Genomic DNA, 21,158 nt, shown 5'->3' on the forward strand with positions numbered 1-21,158 from the left:
TTGCTGGCAGCTGTGAAAATTAAAAATTAAAAATTGTTGAATATTGTTATTTTGTAGCAAGGGAAATACGCACAGAAGCAATAAAAGGTAAATGTTGTAGTAATTCCAGTGAAATATATATTTTGGTTGTCTGTTTTCTACGACGTTATGTACATCTTCCAGTTCCAGTGACGACAGTTCGTCTGACCGATGACTCTGGACTACCTTTATTTAGCCCAGTAACCGTTGAAAACGGATCTAGAACAAACTTCCGGTGTGATACATCCCCTAGTGGCAGCAGACCTAGTGCCTCATTTCGCTGGTACAAACGAAAAGACGGTCAGATTTTGAATGTGACTGAGGACCAGTCCATTTTCACAACCTCGGTCTTGGCATCGGTGCCTGGAGAACCTGACGCAGACATTTTGGTCTCATACAACACTTTGTCATTATCGTTTGAGAAGTCATATCAGAATATTAGCGTGATATGCGCAGCACAAGACAGGACACATACAGGGACCTATGTTCAGTCTCTGGAAGTTCAGATAAATATCGGGTGTATGTAATTATTCATCTTAAACAATTTGTAAATTACTACTAATAGTTTTAATACGACGAATATTTGAATATTCTTTGCTCGAAACTCTATTTCAACTGATATGGCTTGTAAGCGCAAATGAGGCACAATTTAATTTATGCTATGGTGACCCTTTCTCTATATATTTTTAAATATGTATTTACTAGAAGATAATGTATATTACAGAAACTCATTTGTAATTTCAAAGGAACGTAATATATATATATATATATATATATATATATATATATATATATATATATATATATATATATTCTAGGCCGTGAATTGCAAGGTTCTTCTGATTTAATTTCAGATCCTCCAGTAGTTACTCTTTTTCCAAACAGTTCTTATATCAAAGTAAATGAGGGGAGTCAGAATTTTAGCCTAACATGTCATGTCATTGAATCGAATCCCCAGCAATATATAGATGGCTTTGCATGGCTGCACAGAGGAAAAGTGATACCGAACGAAAGGTCATCATCCTACATGATTCAAGAAGTACAGAGGTTTCATGCTGGTCAGTACCAGTGTAAGGCTAGAAATGCCTACGGAATCGGGTCATCCGAAGCTGTGATGATCAATGTGCAATGTAAGTGGTCTTGGCTCCATTCAAATCAGTTGTACGAATGTTGTGCAATCTGTTATATATATATATATATATATATATATATATATATATATATATATATATATATATATATATATATATATATACATATCATAAAACGTCGAAATACAAATTTGGAAATGTATCAACGCATTAAAAACTGGCTGAAATCCCAAACAAGCTTGTTGAGAACAAAGCTATATAACACCACGCAATCTTTTTGCATGTCTATGAGCATTAGTACAGTTTAAGATATATATGGCAGAGGAATTCTTTGCAACACTATTTTGCTTTTTTAGTAATAATAAAGGTGTGTTCTATTTAGAGTTGCTTGATTAATCAAGTAATATCGAGGCAGATATCTGCAACAAGCGCAACCCACATTCAGAGAGCTACATTGACTTTTGACAGTACGTAACAGGAGAAAAGGCTAATATAAAATAGTTTTAAAAAATAAACATAGGCGCTGGAACAGCCGAAAGGATTGTGATGTGTAAGAGGAGTTCAAAGATATTACATTTTGAGAGTATGGTTGTTTCATCTTTCTTTGTATTTAAAATGTGTCCTATTCGGTTGAGTTGTATTGGTTAGAGAGTTTTATGCTGACAGTCCTATGGAGATAACTGCCGCATCCTACTGATTTATAAACTCTTGACAGTTGAAGTGTCAGACGTTGTTTTACTACTTAAATATAATTTCTCTTGGCATCTGTGTGTCCGTTTCATATTCAAGCTTAGCTGAATTTACAGCAGTCATTAAACCAGACAATACTCAGTCGCATTTCACTTAGGTTAGCAGATCAGGAGTATTCAAAGGAAGATTAATTTCAGGCTTAAATAAATATTTTGATCGTCTTATATGTTTGATGGCCGCAATTTTAAGTTTCCAGAGTCCAGTGGAAGTCAAATGCACAAAACTTCACTCAGATGATTATCATTGGTCGGTTGATGCTGACTTGTTATGTTGGACTCTTGAAACATCCGTGCATTTAACTGTCTCATATTTTGTGTTCAATTTGTATTTTTAGTAATTGAAAATGTACTTGGAGATATTGGTTTAAATTTGTCATCATCATCATTTATTTCAACCTTATTTCAGTTGCCATTCAATTCATGCTAGTTATAGCTTGTTGCACGGGGGGGGGGGGGGAGTGATTGTCCCTCTGTATTTGGTTTTCGTTATCTACGGGTTGACCGCCCTCGATGTTATTGCCCGGTTCGGGTAATTGTAACTATAAGTGGTGAAACTTATAGGTGGAATAGATAGAGATCTGTGCAGGTATATAGAACAAACCAACACGAGCCCCCGTACATGTAAACAAACAATTTAATCAATTACATACAAACACTGTGAAAATTCATAACATCAGGAAGGTACCCTGCTTTTAGAAATTTAACTTTCACCGAAATACAAAGAAAAGACGCAAATAGATTTAAATAAAATAGTCGATATGTTTACTGATAGATTTAATTCATCATAGGATCGAGTGAACAATCGAAGTCAACGTCTTGTACGATTTCGTAACCTGCTCGTCCTCAGTCTGTTTTGCTTCCTCTGTCGTTGTTCAGACCCTTGGATCTCAGGATGAACTTTCTAACATCCGTCTCAGGATATTCTCAGAATACGTCTTCAGAAATTAATACGTCGCATGATTGGGTCATAGGATAATCCGTCTCATACGTCCCATGTGTCCCATATGTCACATACGTCTCAGGAGCTTTTCTCTCCCTTTTAAATAAATATAAATAGAGACAACCTAAATTTCCCGTTATTTATGAAACAGTTAATTCTTCATTATTCTCCCTCGTTATCAGATTCTACTATCAGTGCTAAACAGACGCTATGGCTATGAATCGACTCCACATGTCCTATAATGACTCTAGTTAGTCAAATGGCTAATTCGTTACGCCTTGACCTTACACATTAACACATACGTGAGGCCTGGGGTTCTGAGCCAGCCTCGATTTACACAGCGAATAGATAGGATACATCACATCAATCAATTACTAGATCAATTCCGTCAATACACAATTATTCTTAATCATACGTGAAATCTTCTAAATTCGGCGAATTCACACGGATTCTTGTAATCATATTAAGTAATATAATGTATTAAATTCTTAGAACATACTTCTTATGCAAACAAGACGACAAATTCAAACAATTCGTCAAACTTATCTAAAGAGGATTAATGTACAACTTCCTATGCATAAACTCAACACAGTTATACTTCATAAAGCAAATTATTACACGAATGTAGAAAAAATAACTTCAGCAAAGCATTATATATGGCATCAACAAATTACATGGAATTGTCACACTACCTTTGCTTTCAACGTTCCTCCCTCTAATTGGTAAATTAGTTCGTCGGTTCCTTTCGACAATCGTCCCCTTTTTGGACAACAGTTTTACGGAAATTTCTTGCAAATTCCCGGAGTCGTAACCTTTTGGTCTCCTCTTTTAGGAAAAGCTTAGACTGATTAAAATTCGATGCGGGCGATATTAAAACCTATGAAATTTTGTGTTGGAACACGCCCTCTCATTTAACGTACCAATCAGAATCAAATATCTCTGCCGCCTTTTTCCAGAGGCGCCAAAGTCAGGGTCAACTTGACCCTGGTAGTTTGAGTAACAGAGTTTCTGCGTTCTCTCAATTTGTAACAACTTTACCATGAAAATGAAGTTTTCCTTGTCCTAAATTGTCCGACTGGCTGCTGTATAAACAAATGTTTAATTAGGAACGAGATTCTCCCTCTAAAGGACATTACCGTACACGGTAGTATGGCGATATGATACGCGCTTGTCTTCATAAATCTAATTAATGGTTCTCTGGTCTCAACTAATGTATTCTTGTTAGATCGACATAAAATTTGCCACTTCACATAGCTGTCAGATAGTTATGTCATAGACCTCGCCAGATATATAAAAGAATAAAATTGCGTATACTGCCATGTTTAATTGCAGTCTTGTACAAAAGAAATTAAGTGAATAATGGAACATGTTGCAGAATTATTTGACTATTCTTATATCACATATTCGTGTCCTGACGGATGAACGCGGGAACGTAATAAGCATTTAATCGGCGAATGACAACACAATTTTCCTATTTTCACTCCCCGTAGAACTACACTTCGTTCTGCAAATGCGAACAATAATTGGTAATGGTTGTGTTACAAGTCTATGCTCTTAAAATAAGTAACAGAAAAGAATAAAAGACAACAAGCTTTGTAAATTTTAATAAATAATTTAATAAATAATTTATTTCCCTAGAATACAAAGTGAAAATGAGAAAAAGAACTTACAGTATTGCGAATTAAACCCCAAAATAATCCAAGTACAAATCCCAAAGAGATCCAAAACTGAAGGCGATGACGTGTCTGTTATAGCTTATGGAGTGCTGATGTGTCAACAGTATTTTATTAAATCACAGTAATATAATTCAATATTTTAATATGCTATAAATTGCAGTGAATGTCTTTATCCAAGAATTTTATCAGAGCACTTTTGTATTTCCAGAGAAAATAATCACTTGATCTCAATAATTTGAACAAAAAAATGTTCCAGCCCAAAACTCCTGGCCACAACATAATACTACAACTTAAAAGTGCTGGATGCTAAAGTACGAATGACCAAGTCAACCACAGTCACAAGATTATATACTCTTTACTTGACCTCAGGTCACAATTAGCATTTTCTATATACAAAAACCACAATACCTAATGGAAAATAACCTTGTAGAACCATCTAATCAGCCCTGTTTACTTATAACACAAAAACCTGTAAAATTAGCTTAGGAAATTCCAAAACATCTACCCTAATAAACATTTACTTTAACATTTACTCCTTCTTGTTTACCTAAATAAAAATCCAGATAGTAAATCCATAATTAAAAAGAATAATAAAGTTATTATTAGTTAGGTGCATAAAATAAAATAAAAAAGTAAATCAGGTCGAGCAGAAATAAACTCAAATTTGGACAAGTCCAGCATACAATGTTACATTACAATAGCATATAATGAAATATATATAAAAAATTAAACAAACCAACAATTAAATTAAATATACATAACGGTTGAATTGATCGATTAGATGTAATTTATCTCTCATGCTAACATACAAGCACGGCATATATAATAACTGTTAGTGTGATATTAAAACAAGTTTTAATTCCATGCAGATGCTGCCAAAATAACTGGCCTGTCAGTAAGTAAGAGTGACATTTTGAATGAGAACGAAACTGCATCGCTCAGCTGCTTCGTGGACAGCAACCCGGAATCTAACATCACTTGGAGCAAAGAAGGGTCTGGAGTTCCTTTGAAAACAGATTATTATGCGCTTCAGAGTCACCTTGCCTTTAATTGTGCTCAATGCCTAGACGCATCAAACTATACGTGTGAAGCAAGCAATGGCCTGGGTAGCCCTGTAAACAGAAGGATTTCATTACATGTTAATTGTAAGTCGAGCAATGAAAATGATTCAGTTTGGTATTCCAAAGTGTAAATTGTCTTTACAGGTTCGTACAAAACAAATCTTTCAGGAGGATGAATAATCTCTTTGTAAGAGTGTCCGACCTAGCATTGATTATTTAATTGGTCGATAATATGCCATGATTAGAAATAAAGAAACAAATATACACAGAAAAGTTACTCTGTTAAGACCAAGAAGCCTTTTAAGGTACAATGAAACTCGTTTGATTGTTCTATACTTGCTACTTAGGGAATGGATGAGATAGAGACTGGATAAGGTTCAAGAAGAGTCATTTTGGCAATATTCCTTTGGTGAAGAGTTTGGTTCAGGGCAGACAGCGTTTAAGAGACCGGATGAGTTAGCTGGTAATACTCTGGGATCTAAATATTGGTTCAGAGTAGGCATTGTGTCAGATAGGAGAGTCATTTGTTTCTGTTTTTGTATTCTATTGGACTTGGTATGTTGTATCAGAAGAGACACTGTATAACAGAAGAGATCCTTTGTTTGATTATTATGTTAGCTGAAGATTGGGTCATATTAGACACTGTTTAAGAGAGCAGACGAGTGAGTTGGTAGCATTCTTTGAGATGTTTAAACTGGTTTAGAGTATGCATCTTGTAATAGTGGTGAGAAGTTATCTGGTAGAATTATCTTGAACGTAGTGATTGATTCTGAATTGGCACTGTGCTTGAGAGAAGACGAGTCATTTCTGTAGTACTCTCAGCTACTTGAACGTTCATTCAGCGTAGCCATTGTGTAAGATTGGAATTTAATTATTAGATAAGCTTGCAATTTTATTCAGGACATATACATTAAAAATAGGATGGATAATATTAGTAGCGTTCCTTGGAACTTTGTGAATGGATCAGCATAAGCACTGCATCAGAGATAAGTAGAGTTATTTGGTAGTTCATACAAGCAACTGTGTCTGAAAGTATGCTGTGGGGCATGAAGACTGAATTCCTATTAATCGCTGTGTAACAGAGTAAAATACTTATTTGGTAGCATTCCATGGAAATCAAAAGAAAAGTTTAGAGCAGACACAGTGTACGAGAGTAGAGAAGACACTTTATTAGGTTTTCTCTTAAAATTTAGATTAGGTAAGAGCAGACACTGTAAGAGAGCCGATTCGAGTTTTGGTTATATCCCACGACACGTCGAGATTAATAGAGATTAATAGACACATAGCACTGTGTAGTAAAGGAAATGATATTTTTAGAGTATTCTTTAGGAACTGCATATTGGTTCAGTTTCTAAACAGTGTCTTTTCTAAACTAATCTTTATGTGCGAATGATAACCGTTCCATTTTGGAATTGAAACAGAGTAAACGGTTCAAAGGAGAGGAGTGATTTTGTTAGTATTGTTTGGTATACACTGTGTAAGAGAGAAAATCGGTAATTTCTTTAGCATACGCATGAAATATAATTGAATTAATTTTATTTTTATTAAGCATCAATAATAACCACAGATAGTGTTGTGAAGGTTTTATCGCATTTTCATCTGTTTGACGGGATTCAGCTAATAACGAATTATACACATTCTTCAATATTTGTTTTATTATTATTTTTGTTAGAATACTCATAAATTTGCCATGATCGCAAAAAATGCAGTCGAAGAGGCGATAACAGCAGGAAAAACATTACTTGAGCGATAAACAACTTGTAGCTTATTTTTCATCTGAATTTAATCAATTGATTGTCACCAGATTACAAATTTGGAATGTTATTACATGGTTGTGCCATTAAAGCGAAGAAGATACTTGAAGTACAAAATAGTATTTATGAAATAAACTAGTTTGAATAAAGCAAAGTTATAAAAATTATAACCCAGGACAAAAATGTAATAAATATTATATAGACCCTGAGTACTTATATACTGTTTCAACTGAAAGAATTTTTTACCCATTAAAAAATTGCCAAATGTTGGACACGCTTTAAAATAACAGTAACATGAGTTAAATTAATTTTAATTAAACTTTTGTTAACATAATGGTTATAAAATAGTTGGAGTGGCTTCCGTTTAACATTGTACTCTACCTAATATCTATTTTTTAATCAACAGTATAGATAATCATATTAAAGTTAAAGGCAATATATCGAAATCAATACATTTAATCGATAATGTCTGGAGTAAGACGAGAAGGAAGGAATAATAGAAAAATGAAAAAATGGGCTTAATGTTTAATTCTATATTTTTTAAAACTCCTTACAAATTGTTAAATATGTAAATATTTATAAATTAAACAATGATTGTCTGCAAAGATATCATCTGTTATATATATGAGAGAGAGAGAGAGAGGATGAAAAGCATTACATGAAAATGTAATTACGTGTAGTACATGCATCTAAGTGTTTTCTTTGTATGTCATATCAGCATGACGCGAAGAATAAATGCTTTGTTTTTCATACCAAACATATTACAGTAAGTTTCATATCCTAATTTATCATTTTCAGGTCCAAACATATTGTAACAAAGTATAACCCCTTTTCTCACAGGTCATCCTAGAACTGATTTTCGATCTCCTTCAGTGACTACAGTTTACAGTAAACTTGGTGGAGATGCAGCTTTGACGTACACGGTAATATCGTATCCATATCCCAAATTTGAATGGATATTTACAGGCAATGGAAGCGAAATAAAAGCACTACCGTATTCTGCAACCCAAAAGGATGAATATCGGACGTCTACATTGATATTTACAAATCTAGACGTCAATGACTTTGGGTTTTATTCAGTCATCGCTACAAATCCATTTCCGCCATCTGCAACTTGCGTATTTGAACTAATAATTTCAGGTACAGTTGTTTTATTGCCAAGGATCTTCACAGTATTAAATACAATCTTAAAGATACATTTCAACACTCATTTGTATGTTAACCGCAGAAAATTAGTTATTTTTTGTAGGACATTGCTTACTTCAGTGATGTCAATAATCTGAACAGTATATTTACTTTTGGCCTTGTGACGTTATGTCAGTGCTCATTTGATAAGGTAATGGATAATTAATTTAGCTGTCTTGAACTATTTCCCTAGCTATACAAAAAACAATGTAAATTAACATTTCTGTTAATGTTACAATTGAAAGTTACAAAAAATGTATCATTATCAAATTTTAATGAATAACAACGGAAAGATATAATACTATTTAAATAGATTACCGAGTTCCAATAATTGTATCCTGTAATTGCTTTCCCACAATAAAAGAAACCCAACGAATTTAGATGATGACATTTCACAGGAATAAATAATTGGATTGAGCACGTTTGAGTCTTATGCTCTGAATCTCCATCAGCAAGTGCTTATTCAACTCGAAACTTTTTCAGTACGAATAAATATATTGGAAACAAAAATGTTTTAAATTGAATGGCAGCATGCGTTGCATATAATCGATTTCATCTTCGCATAGCTTTAAAATTTATATATCTGTAATTCTTCGGACTACAACTAGAAATTGGAAAGTTTACACACAAAAATATGTTTCTCTCCAGATGTTCCTGAGACTCCTTTGAACGTGACAGTTGTAGAAGTGACACATGAGAGAGTGGTAGTGCAGTGGTTGGCAGGACACAGTGGAGGACCAGAACAGACATATCATGTTGTAGCGTCGGCAAGTGACTTCACACGAAGTGTGTATGCGGCTGATCCTGGATACAGAAAAATTGGGACTGCTATTATAGACGATCTAACTCCTAACAAAAAATACGAAATTTACATGACGGCGAATAATACACATTCGATAAGTAATATGACAGAGGCCATCATCGTGTATACGCCCAGTGGTGAGATATATTACAAAACTCATGCACACAGACCCAAAGTAGAATTTCACTCAGACGCACAAGCAATGATTCAACTGATTTTCGTCTCCGACTACATTACCTAGGAATACACTTATACCCTGACTAAGTACTCATTATTTTAACAAATGGAGCAATTGCATACTGTATGGCCTACTATTTCCTAATTTAACATAAAGGAAAGACTTAGAGAAATCATGTCAATTCTAATGAGAAATACAGCGTTGCAGATAAAGCGTGTTATAATTCTTTACGTTGTTAGTGTGATACGTAACTCTAATATAAAACGTTTTCCTCAAGTAAAATTTCACTACAGATACAAGCTGCAGCATTGTACAATTTTTGAAACATATTTAAGTAACATTGTGCTCAAGAAATATTTTAAACTATTATCATCAATGTCGTGTTTCTTATTTATAGTTTGATAACAAATCGTTTAGCCTGCACCGAATATTATGTTTAGAAACAAAGTTTTATGCTTACTGTTAAAATATCCGTATAAGCAAGAAGATTTTGCTTCAAACTTTGATTTCTCCACATGTTTATGCCAAACATTTTTAATATTTGAACCAGTGGTTTATATCTATGTGAACATCTTTGTTTGTTCTTCTGTCTTTGCAACATTATTGCATGAAAAGAACATTGCATTTGTTTATTTTCAGAAGGAAATGAAACAGAAATGAGACTTTTGTTTGTAGGAGTGGTTGCAGTACTTGTTGTTTTAACTGTCGTGGCAATAGTTGTTTTCCTTGTAAAGAGATCACGGTATCGTAATGGTACCACCAGGCAACAAGGTTTGTGAATTTATTAATCACAGTATTAGCAGTAGTATATTATACAGAGATGATTTTAAAAAAAAAATCAATCATCATTTTGCAAACTGGAAGCTTGACAATATGAATGACAAAGGAAAATCTAAGGTCAACATCACGATATCAAAATCAGTAATTTTGCTATGTTCTCCCTAAACCATACGCATTACCATGTTGATAATGTGGTATTCAAGTCAGCCAGACCTTTAAAGCCTTCTGCATGTTTTGAGAAGTTACATTATTTATTTATTTTTGTTCAGATTTATACATTTTTTAATTCTTTTACGGTTATGACTCATATAAACTATATTGTGCACTAAATCTAAAGGACATATGCATCATACCTGATCCGTGTGGTGCAGAAGATACTGTTTAGGTCATTAAAGAAACAAAATATATAACAAAATCAACAACAAAACTACTTAGTAATGTTTCTTATTATGCACCACTTTTGTTTAAAATACAATGCTTGTTCCAGACACATGGCGTGTATTAACTTCATAATCCTCATTATTTTGGTATTTGCAGGCATGCAGTCAAGTCGAAGTAACGACGATAGGTAAGATCGATTGTGGCAGACAAGTTTTATTTTCTCTTGACGTTTAGTATTATTTCTAGTCGTCGAACCTTTAAGAAGAAATTATACATATTTGCATTGTTGATATTCAACCGTACATTACTATAATAAAGACTATTCAGTAAAGAAGCAGTCGATGTAAATTACCTTGCATAGACACACTCTACAGCATTCGACCAGTGCTGATCTATGCAGGATAAGAACCCACCACTTTTGGGTTAAGTGTACTTCATTTTAGAAACCAAGCCACGGCACCACTACGAAAATACATAGTTTCCGTTCCAAAAATGTAAGACAATTTATCAGCTAGTATTAATTGCAGAATTACACACATAAACCATCAGGTTAACTTTTGTTTCACCTCAAAAACTTTTTCCTTCGACAAAATATCACTCGATGAAGCAGCTCTCTTATATGATATATATACTCTGTGAGAATCTTTTATGGTATTTAACCGTTGATTGGATAATATATGTAGGACTTGAGGTTTTCGAGTTATCTTAAAGGCGAACCAAAAATTCTAAATTGAATAACTTGAATATTTATGTGGCTAGTTTTAAGTTTTACAAATTGTAAACAACTATTCGTCATAAATCTAATTTTTGGAACGTAATGCATTCAGTTATTACATAAAGTTCTAGTGTATATGAAATGTTATTTCTTGTGTATACTTATGCAAAATAATTAGACATTGATTCTGAGGATCTGCCTCAATTTATATATTTTTTTCGCATTGGAGTTTGTTTCATAATTAATAAGATAAAACTTAAAATATCTGAAACGTTACCTGATTCATTATTCATCCTACTAGTGACAAACCTACTTCCTATTTAGAGTTTTACATGGCAACAACTGAGGGCCTACGTGGCCGTATTGAAACAAAAACACTTCGCTACGGCATTTTTTGAGATTTTGTTTTTGCGCAATCTGCTTCTAAGGCAGTTGCAAACCTATTGAGCTATTTTAGAGTTGCTGAAACACATAATAATCCATGTCAGACTACACCAGAACTTAAACTACCTGATATTTTGCACAATCAAAATGACGTAGTTTATTAACAGTAAAGACAAAAGTACACCCTACTGCTGCCCATGAGGTAAGGCTTAGTTATTGAGTTAACATCCATGAACAGTAAAACAGACTAAACACACTGTGCATTGTACATTTTGTATCTTCAACACTGCATTAGAATTACAACTATTACACATTTCATAAAATCTAAACAGTCTTATCTGCATTCAGGAGATGCGTTATATGGCAGTTTCTGCCAAGTGTTTAGCATTTCATGGAGACATTTCTAGAGATGGATTAACTATAATACACTTTTTATTCCCTATCATTTAACCTTCAGATTTAATTCCAGAAACCCGCATCTTCTTAAAACCCTGATTAGCGACAATACTGAACCAAATTTCATCTTCAAATCATAAAATTGATTGTGAGATTATGTTCTAGACCTGCTTTAATGTGTGCAATCTATTATACAGATTATTCCTTGGGACGGGTATATTATGAATTGTTCAATTAGACTTACTAATTATCATGTAATCACTAATATAAATTATTCCACTGGACCCATTCAGCCTCGTAATATCAGAATCTGGCATAATCTTTGTTATATTAATATCGGGGTAATTACCTTGCGCGTATTCTGAACAAGCTTTCCAACACGGATTGCTTCAGGGTACAATTCACGCAAAGAGGAAACAACGAGGAAATACAATAATGAGTACATGCAAAGTTATTGGCAACCTATATTTTCATATTTCGTTTTATTATTGCCATTTACGTTTCTTTTAACAGAGCAGAAATAAATCCAGTAAATACAAACTCTGTCCGAGTGACTGAGGTCATTGGGGAACATGAAGGTCTGCAATTGAAAGCTAATGAGAATCCGTACTTAGAAGTTTATGGTATGTCAAAGGTTTTGGCCTGCATACTTTACCGTTATGGAATTTATGTAAAACTAATTATTTATTATATTTCTGCAACCATCATTGCCTTGAATCTAGATGACTCTTAAAAGCAAGCAACGATTAAAATGTGTTTTAAGCGTTCCAAAGTTTCAAGGAAGTTGGAAAATGGCATGCACGACGTTTCATAACGTCAAGTCTTCCAAAAACAAAGGTAATGGCAGCTTAATACTATGCATTTTATTGATGACAAAACATTTCTCATATTTGTTCACGAGGCATAAAATATGGCAATACTTAAAGATTTTTTGTCATTATATGTTTTTTATGTCTCAATGCAGGAACTCAGACTAAAACTAGCTATAACAAACGAATTAAAAATAAACTGCAGAATAAATCATTATCATTAATTTAATAAACAATATTTTACTGAGTTCTACATGAGATACAAATATAAAAGAAGAACCAGTTGTATCATGCTATGTATTATTCGAAGAGTTTGCGCAAACATTTTACTCTAGTCGTTTAAACACGCTATGTGTTATTCCGACTTTCACGACTTTGTACACCAAAATTAGTTTACTGAATTAAGCGGACGAAAAATTCATGCATCAAAAATGTGATAAAATGTTACAAAGATGTAAGAAATGTATTTCTTTTTTTTCAATTCTAACTGAGATGTTGAAAGAGTGGGTTATAACAAACCAAATACTAATCCGGTTGCTTTTTATAACACAATAATCTTATTAGTGAAATATGTCAGTTTGATAATTTGTGCATTCTTTCTAAAAGTAATTATAACTGTGTCGTTTCTTTCTCTCTCTACGATATACAATACTATAAATAAATAAATATATATATATATATATATATATATATATATATATATATATATATATATATATATATATATATATATATATATATATATATTGCAGATGTCGAACCAGATTACAGTACCAAGAACAATTCCAGGTGAGTCTACGAAAATGTGAATTACAAAATATGACTTAGCAATATTATTATGCTATGCTATCTACCCACCCCACTCCCAAATCAATGAAAAGAATAAGATAAGACGTTGTAACGAGTAATAAACAATACAAATCGTTTTTGGAAAAGCTTGTTTCAATATGCTGTTGGCAAATCTATCTACACAACATTCTATACACACACCTGTGTTATATATAATGAAACATGTGGTTGATGTGTAAAAGAAGGACGCGAACAGGTTTACCTATATAGTATATTCTATAGCTGTCGCGTACAAATGTGAAGGGCAATGTATCATTCTTAATTTGATATGTCCGAAAGTCCTAGTTTAAAAGAAAATCAGGTGGGTGATGTATAGTACATAATGCAGGATACGTTTTGAAAGTTGTTATTTCATATGACAAAGCGCACTTTAGCATGCTACGAGGATAAACTAATACGTTAAGTTATTAATGATCAATATGAACATAACGTTACACGCTTGCAGCATTTAGGGCGATACAGAGGAAACAATTTACGAACATAGAAAGAATTTCACCAAGGTACAGGTAATAATAATAATAATAATAATAATGACTTTGTATAGCGCCTAATCTTTAGAAGCTCTAAGCGCTTTACAACATTAAACACCAAAAACGTAAAAAAAAAATCCTCTTCAATGATATCATTGTGTCTTTGTGTCTACGTTCAGTGGGCAATTCGTTCCACGTTGATGGGCCCTGGTATGCAAAATAAAGTTGTCCATATGACTTCGTTTTTATAGTGGGAATAATGAGTATACGATTGTCAGAAGAGGAGCGTAAGTATCTTGCTGGTGTGTACACGTGGGTGAGGTCGGATAGGTATGTTGGACTTAAGTCCTTCAATAAAACGTAGCACACGGAACAAATTTCGTATTTGATTCTGGATAGAATGGATAGCCAGTGTAGGATACAGAGCAGGGGGTGGGGGAGGAGTGCTCGGATCGTGGTACTGTAAGGATGATCCGAACAGCTGTGTTTTGACATGCAGCCTTGGATATGTTTATGACATGTTGGTGCAATGTGAAATTACTGTCGAGAGTAACACATAGGTTTCTTACTGACTGTGTGAATTTAATGTTGGTGTGTGTGTGTTTGTGTGATTTGGATTTTTAAGGTAGCTTTAACAATTTTTCAGTCATATCGCTACGATGTCTGCAGTCTGGCAGTTTATAGTGATGTCTAGCACTGGGGCATCATGCCGCAACATGTAGCACGATGTCCCACCCCGTCACATTATCCTGACACCAGGCCGACCATTTCTAACACTAACCCCTTAATGCTGAGCACCAAGCGAGGCAGATGTATATACCATTTTTATAAGTCTTTTGTAGGACTCGGCCGGGGATCGAACCCACGAACTCCCGCATCCGAGGCGGACGCCCTAACCACTAGGCCACCGGAGCGGTTTTTAATGTTGGTACAGCCTTGTACGAGCACTACAGATCTTACTTGAGCTCGACAAAGAAAGGTCTACCTTAATATTGTAAAGTTTTCGATGTTGTAATTGCAAAACCTTAGAAATATTGCAATAAAAGTAATCGCACTTATAAATTGGTTTTCTTTTCATGTGACAAGATTCACTCCGCATTTTCTAGCATAAAGTCACTTATATAGTCCTGTTATTTCAGTTCTAGCTAACAAGAACTGAAACAATTCAACGACAAACGACTATTTCTTTCACGAAAGGTCAGACTTAAATTTTTTGAAATGTTTCTTGAAATTATTCGAGAATCATGAGAAACTAAGTTTGAATCTGTCAATAGTCCTAGGAATGTATAACGTTTTAAAGCCCCCCCCCCCCTTTTTTTAGTTTTAAGGATACAAATATTCTTCCATTTTCATTTATTAATTGACTTTTTAAATCTTTCCACAATATTTGTAAGCTAAGTATAAAATTGGTCTTGTATTGAAAAACACGTACACTCAGTGTGCAAGAAAAATGTACCTGTCGTTGCTGGTGTAAACAAAACACACAGGAGACATAACTCCCAATTAAAGATAAAAATGCAAGAAGCCTTCTGCCTAAATTTTGAAAGTTGTGACTTGCATTCTGATAAAGTGAACAAACTTGCTTGTCGCACGAGCCTAGCCCGTTTTTAAAGAAAGAAAAATTTTTTTGGGTGCAAAATTGTTCTCTTTCCTTGATTAGTGTATTTGTTATATGTATGTAATGATTACCTCCTACATTCTTACATGATGACTCCATACGAGCATATTTAGTTACGTTTCTCTAAATATACAAATACATTTGTTTTCGTTTTTCCTTTTATTTCTTTTGGTTTGGAATTTAGAGGTTTTTTTCTCACTCTCAGATGATATTTGCTGTTTTGAAAGTGACTGGTACAGCTCGATCGATGTAATGCGCCTACTCTTGTCCGTCAATATATGCCGTCGTGTGCTTCAACTGAAGACTCACTGTACTAATTCAACTCCCATAATAAACATTCAGAAATACCATGATCTTTAAACTTTAAGAACTAAAAATTTCTAGGTGATCCTGATCAGAACTATATTTTTCCGTGCACAACTATCTTTGGTGAAAGCCTCTTTTTGAAGAACACCATATGAGCCGCGGCATGGTTTTGATCTTCACACTTAACATGAAAAAACGTTATCCAGTCTGCGCCTAATGAATCAGGTGCTACTTTCATTATTGAGTGCTCATACGTCAAGTCTGTAATAATACTACAATTGTACCAATATAATTCTGTTTTAATAATTTTAAAAAAATTACAGATAGGTTAAGTTCTCAAAATATAGTTTTGCTAAAATTTTACTTATCATTATTAACCAGTTATGGACCACCAAACCCGTATATACTCTACGTTATGTTCACCCCCTTCTAGACTGGTTCACCGTATAATTAGTACTATGTGTTCTTGAATCTTTCTGATAGGGCTTTTGTGGTCATCTCACAATAAATAACCCACATGATATATCAAGTTTGAATTTATGGTACCCTCGCGCTCACGTACACCATGTATAGACCAGACGCGTGAGTACAGTCTCATTCGATTTCAATAAACGTCTGAATATGGAAGAAGAAAATAAAGTCATATTTCTGGTGAGAGACTTAGTAAAAAATTCAAAAATACACATTCGTTGTTCCTTTTCCCCGATAATATACCAAGTGACAATCTAAAATACCTTATTATTATTATTATTATTATTATTATAGACTTTTGTTTAGTAACTTATAGACACAAGCAGAACCATGTTCATTGTATCATCAAACAGATCAATATTGGGAGGGGCATTGTTTTAGCTTAAAACTTCGTAATTCTTCCAAATGTTGTACTTTCATCGTTTTAATTATTGTTAAATTTGTTTATGCAATTTTGTTTAGTTTTAAACTTCATTCATCTGTCTTTATGGCTTTTAATTTTGTCTTTAATTTTAGTATGCAATTTAGAAAATAATGTTTGATTTAGTGTAATTTTGTTAAATTTTGGAATTTTCTACTGTTTCTTAAACTTTTAGAGTTTCTTCAAATTTTGTACTTTTAATTATATATTATTAATTTTTTTATTTGACATTTTTCTCTGATAAATTGTGTACAATTGTCTAAACAATATTTTCTATGGCGTGCCGTCGAAGATATAGATAAAATCATCACAGGTCATTGAAACCCTGGTCTTACTTACCAGTTTTCTTACGATTGTCAATTCTTTCGTTCTTAAATTGCTGCATATGCATTGATTTTAGAAACAAGTTACCATGTACTAAAAGGAGGAACTACCGTAATCCATTTTAGAGGTTTTGCTCATGTCTGTCAAATGTGGTTTATTACAAAAAGATGTTGCTCTGTGAAACAGTTGCTTTTAATTATGGTTTCATCAGTTATTTGTTTTTACTCCTTACCTAATACTCTTCCATTCTCTCTATTTCGATTTATTGTCTTGACGCTGTAATAAACAATTTCCTTTACATCAGTGTGACTCATCCTCATTTCCACAACAACTGAGTTTGTTTGAATTGTTTTGGTTTTAAATTTGTTTTATTTCTTAAATTATTTTGCAATATTCTCGAAACAAAATGTTATTTTCAATTTTATATTTGTCATCAAAGTTTGAGGTCCCCTTGATGTTGTTTATTTTTTTCTTAGTTTTTGCATTCTTGTTTTACTTTTGCTTAATCTTTAATGATTAAACTATTTGAGAAATATAGTAATATTTCCTATTCGTACAGTACTATTTCCCATTCGTACAGTACTATTTTCTACTCGTTTATTACTATTACCTATTCGTATAGTACTATTTCCTATTCGTACAGTACTATTTCATATTTGTACAGTACTATTTCCTTTTCGTACAGTACTATTTCCTATTCGTGTAGTACTATTATCTTTAGCCTTTTAGTTGATTTTTCAAAATCTTGTTTTACGTATTTTTTATTTTTATTTTTTTTTTAAATTATCATTTTTTAAGTTTGCAAGTTTTTAGAAATATCGGGATATTAATGTTAAACTATTTGTTGATCCCTTCGATTACTGCTATAGATAGATGATGCAAATTTACTAGCAGAGTTAAAAAAGAAAAAGTATATGTTACAGGTACTAGTTTATCAATGTTGTTGTTGTGGGGTTTAACGCCATTTTTCAGCACACGATAGGCTATGCATGGCGGCCAGTATTAATGGTGGAGGAAGAACCCTGGAAAACCTGGGGAAGAACCACCGACCCACGAGAAGCTACTCACATACCCACGTTAGCCGAATCCTAGACTCGAACCCACGAAGACAGAGGTGAGATGGCAATGATCCGTAACGGAGAGCGCTTTAGACCACTCGGCCACTCGGGGCCCCACTAGTTTATCAATAAAGATAAAATAAATGCATGTTGACCAACGGCATCATATAATATATTTATGAGAGCAGCTACTCCTTAGTATGATAAATACAAAGTCTCTTTGGTGGAGGATATGGTCTAATATATATAGTCATCATGATCTCAAGTTTTAGAGGCCTGTATCTTTAATTGAATTGCCATTAAGTGTTTTAGGCTCCCATTGTAAGCCATTAGATCACTCCAATCGCAATGTTAAATTCCATTAACCTCGATAAAATATGTGATCTTAATCAGTTGTTGGTTTTAACATTTAATTTCTCTAACAGCCATATCCGTACAGTCGTAATGTTAAATTAATATATCCGCAATAAACCCACAGGGTTCATCCAAAAATAGATCTTTACAATACTGTATTCTATAGCTACCAAAGTAACCAAATCCAAGATGGTGGTTTAATGTTAAATTCAAATTGTGCCCCATTTACCGCTTAAGTGGCCTCATAACTATTATATGTGTATGCGTGTTTGCATCATAATTAATCTAGTAATTAGTTTTATTTCTTCTTTCAGACTTCCTGAAGGCGACACGTATGAATCACTGCACATATATTCAAACTATCTAGACCAGAATTATTGTAGTGTGAAGCCACCGCAACGCAGGCATTGATATGTGTTACATACTAATCATCATTATTAATCTGCTAGTTATTTCAAGCAAGATCCTCATGGCAAAATCTTGTTATAGCCTTTCCGGAGAAAATAGTGTTGCAAATTGTGACTCAACGTCTTGTAGAAAGTAGGTCCTAGTTTTAGGATTAAGAATAAATGTTAAATTACTCTTATAGATAGACTGAACCTCATGTTAAATAATACCATATCACCCCAATCGTAATGTTAAATTCCTATAACCTCTACAAAAACCATAATCTTAATCAGTTGATGAAATTAACATTAAATTTCCGGAGAAAATAGTGATGCAAATTTTCATTTAACGTATTGTAGAAAGTGGGTTCTAGTTTTAGAATTACGAAAACAATAACGAATCACAGGATTGGAAGATTGCGATTCAAAGGCCTCTGTGTCTTAAATTGTGCAACGAAAAGCCTTTTACATTATCTACACTTGCTGGGCATTATTATGGCCGTTACTATATCACGTTTTACTCTTTCATTTTAAATTTGAAGTACATGTTTGTAAAAGTGTACAATCGTTGGTATAGAATGCTAACACTGTAAGTGTACAATCATTGGTATAGAACGCTAACACTGTAAGTGTGCAATCATTGGTATGGAACGCTAACACTATAAGTGTACAATCATTGGTATAGAACGCTAACACTATAAGTGTACAATCATTGGTATAGAATGCTAACACTATAAGTGTACAATCATTGGTATAGAACGCTAACACTATAAGTGTACAATCATTGGTATGGAACGCTAATACTATGCACATTCCAACTTTTAACCCAGGAACTTAATCTAAGAACCACGTTGGCATGACATTGAAAATTAGGCATAATAAATTTCATTTGGAGTCTGCTTGAATTTATATTATGAAAAATTTGCCTTCTGGAGCAAGTTTACAGACTTTAACATAGATGCATACGTAAAATATCGCACAAAACACCTACCTACCTTCCTACCTACATACCTACCTGTATGCATGCATGGACTCACGCGCACGCACACACATACAAACATACAAACAAACGTATATACATGCATACATACATACATATACAGCAAATTACACACATTCAGACATGTATACAAACTGACAATCAAATATATGCATGTATACATGACTCAGTAGCCAAAGGTAAGAGCACGCTAAGACCGAAAGGAGACATTTTTTCTATCATATGCTCGAACCCTGTTATTTATATTTTCATTTTAGACATATATTCCGTCGTGTGATGCTGATATTCGCTATATTAATTGTACGCCTTTGTAATTGGTTGCAATGCCATTAGCGTTATATGAAACAAAGTTTAAATTAACAATGACATAATTAACTGATAAAACATATGTGAAGCATAAATAAAATATACATCAACATACATTTGTTGACTGACGGACATGTTCAGATGTTTTTTTTTTTTTTTTTTTTTTTTTTTTAAAAAAAACACAATCTGCATTAGATTCGGCTCGTTTCTGTATAGTATTTATCATTTTTGTTGTTGATGAGAACGATGTAAATATCTTTTCATTGAGTGAAACTTTTAAGCCTGTTTCAAACACTCGACATAAAACTTTCGTCATCTGTGCCTTTTCCAGTCATTCAGTCTTTACATTTTGTATATAAAGTTCACATTGTAGCAAGCTTTTCTGAGTTCATTCAATCTTATTAGAAGCATTTGTAATGAAAAGGATAATTTATCATTTTTTCTATTAATTGGATTGAAAATATGTTCGTTATCAGGGAGAAAACAATATAGGTCTCTTGCTTTGCAAAGACTGTACCCTTTAGTTGCTCTCTGCCTCTTTTTTGTTTGTGAAACGATTGTTGGTAGCCACTAGTCATATAAAAAATGGATATGTGGAGAACACCTTGTTGGTCCACAATTACAAGCAAGAATCCAGTACAGCATGTAATCAGCGTTGAATTCAATTTACAAATTT

The 21,158-nt window shown here is 33.5% G+C and overlaps 1 protein-coding gene across 1 annotated transcript; it reads left to right on the plus strand.

Moving 5' to 3' along the window:
• The first annotated feature begins 430 nt into the window (after positions 1 to 430).
• On the plus strand, positions 431 to 19,571 carry LOC149795905 (leucine-rich repeat, immunoglobulin-like domain and transmembrane domain-containing protein 2). Its single transcript, XM_089963882.1, has 9 exons — positions 431 to 537; positions 873 to 1,148; positions 5,344 to 5,619; positions 9,123 to 9,413; positions 10,094 to 10,225; positions 10,772 to 10,802; positions 12,624 to 12,733; positions 13,672 to 13,708; positions 19,105 to 19,571. Exons 2-9 carry the CDS (start codon positions 1,046 to 1,048, stop codon positions 19,199 to 19,201), a joined length of 1,077 nt encoding a protein of 358 aa, XP_089820008.1. The 5' UTR covers positions 431 to 537; positions 873 to 1,045; the 3' UTR covers positions 19,202 to 19,571.
• Positions 19,572 to 21,158: the final 1,587 nt, after the last annotated feature.

The sequence above is a fragment of the Sinohyriopsis cumingii genome, chromosome 7 (assembly GCF_028554795.1).
Source record: "Sinohyriopsis cumingii isolate HCF-2022 chromosome 7, ASM2855479v2, whole genome shotgun sequence".
NCBI lineage: Eukaryota > Metazoa > Mollusca > Bivalvia > Unionida > Unionidae > Sinohyriopsis > Sinohyriopsis cumingii.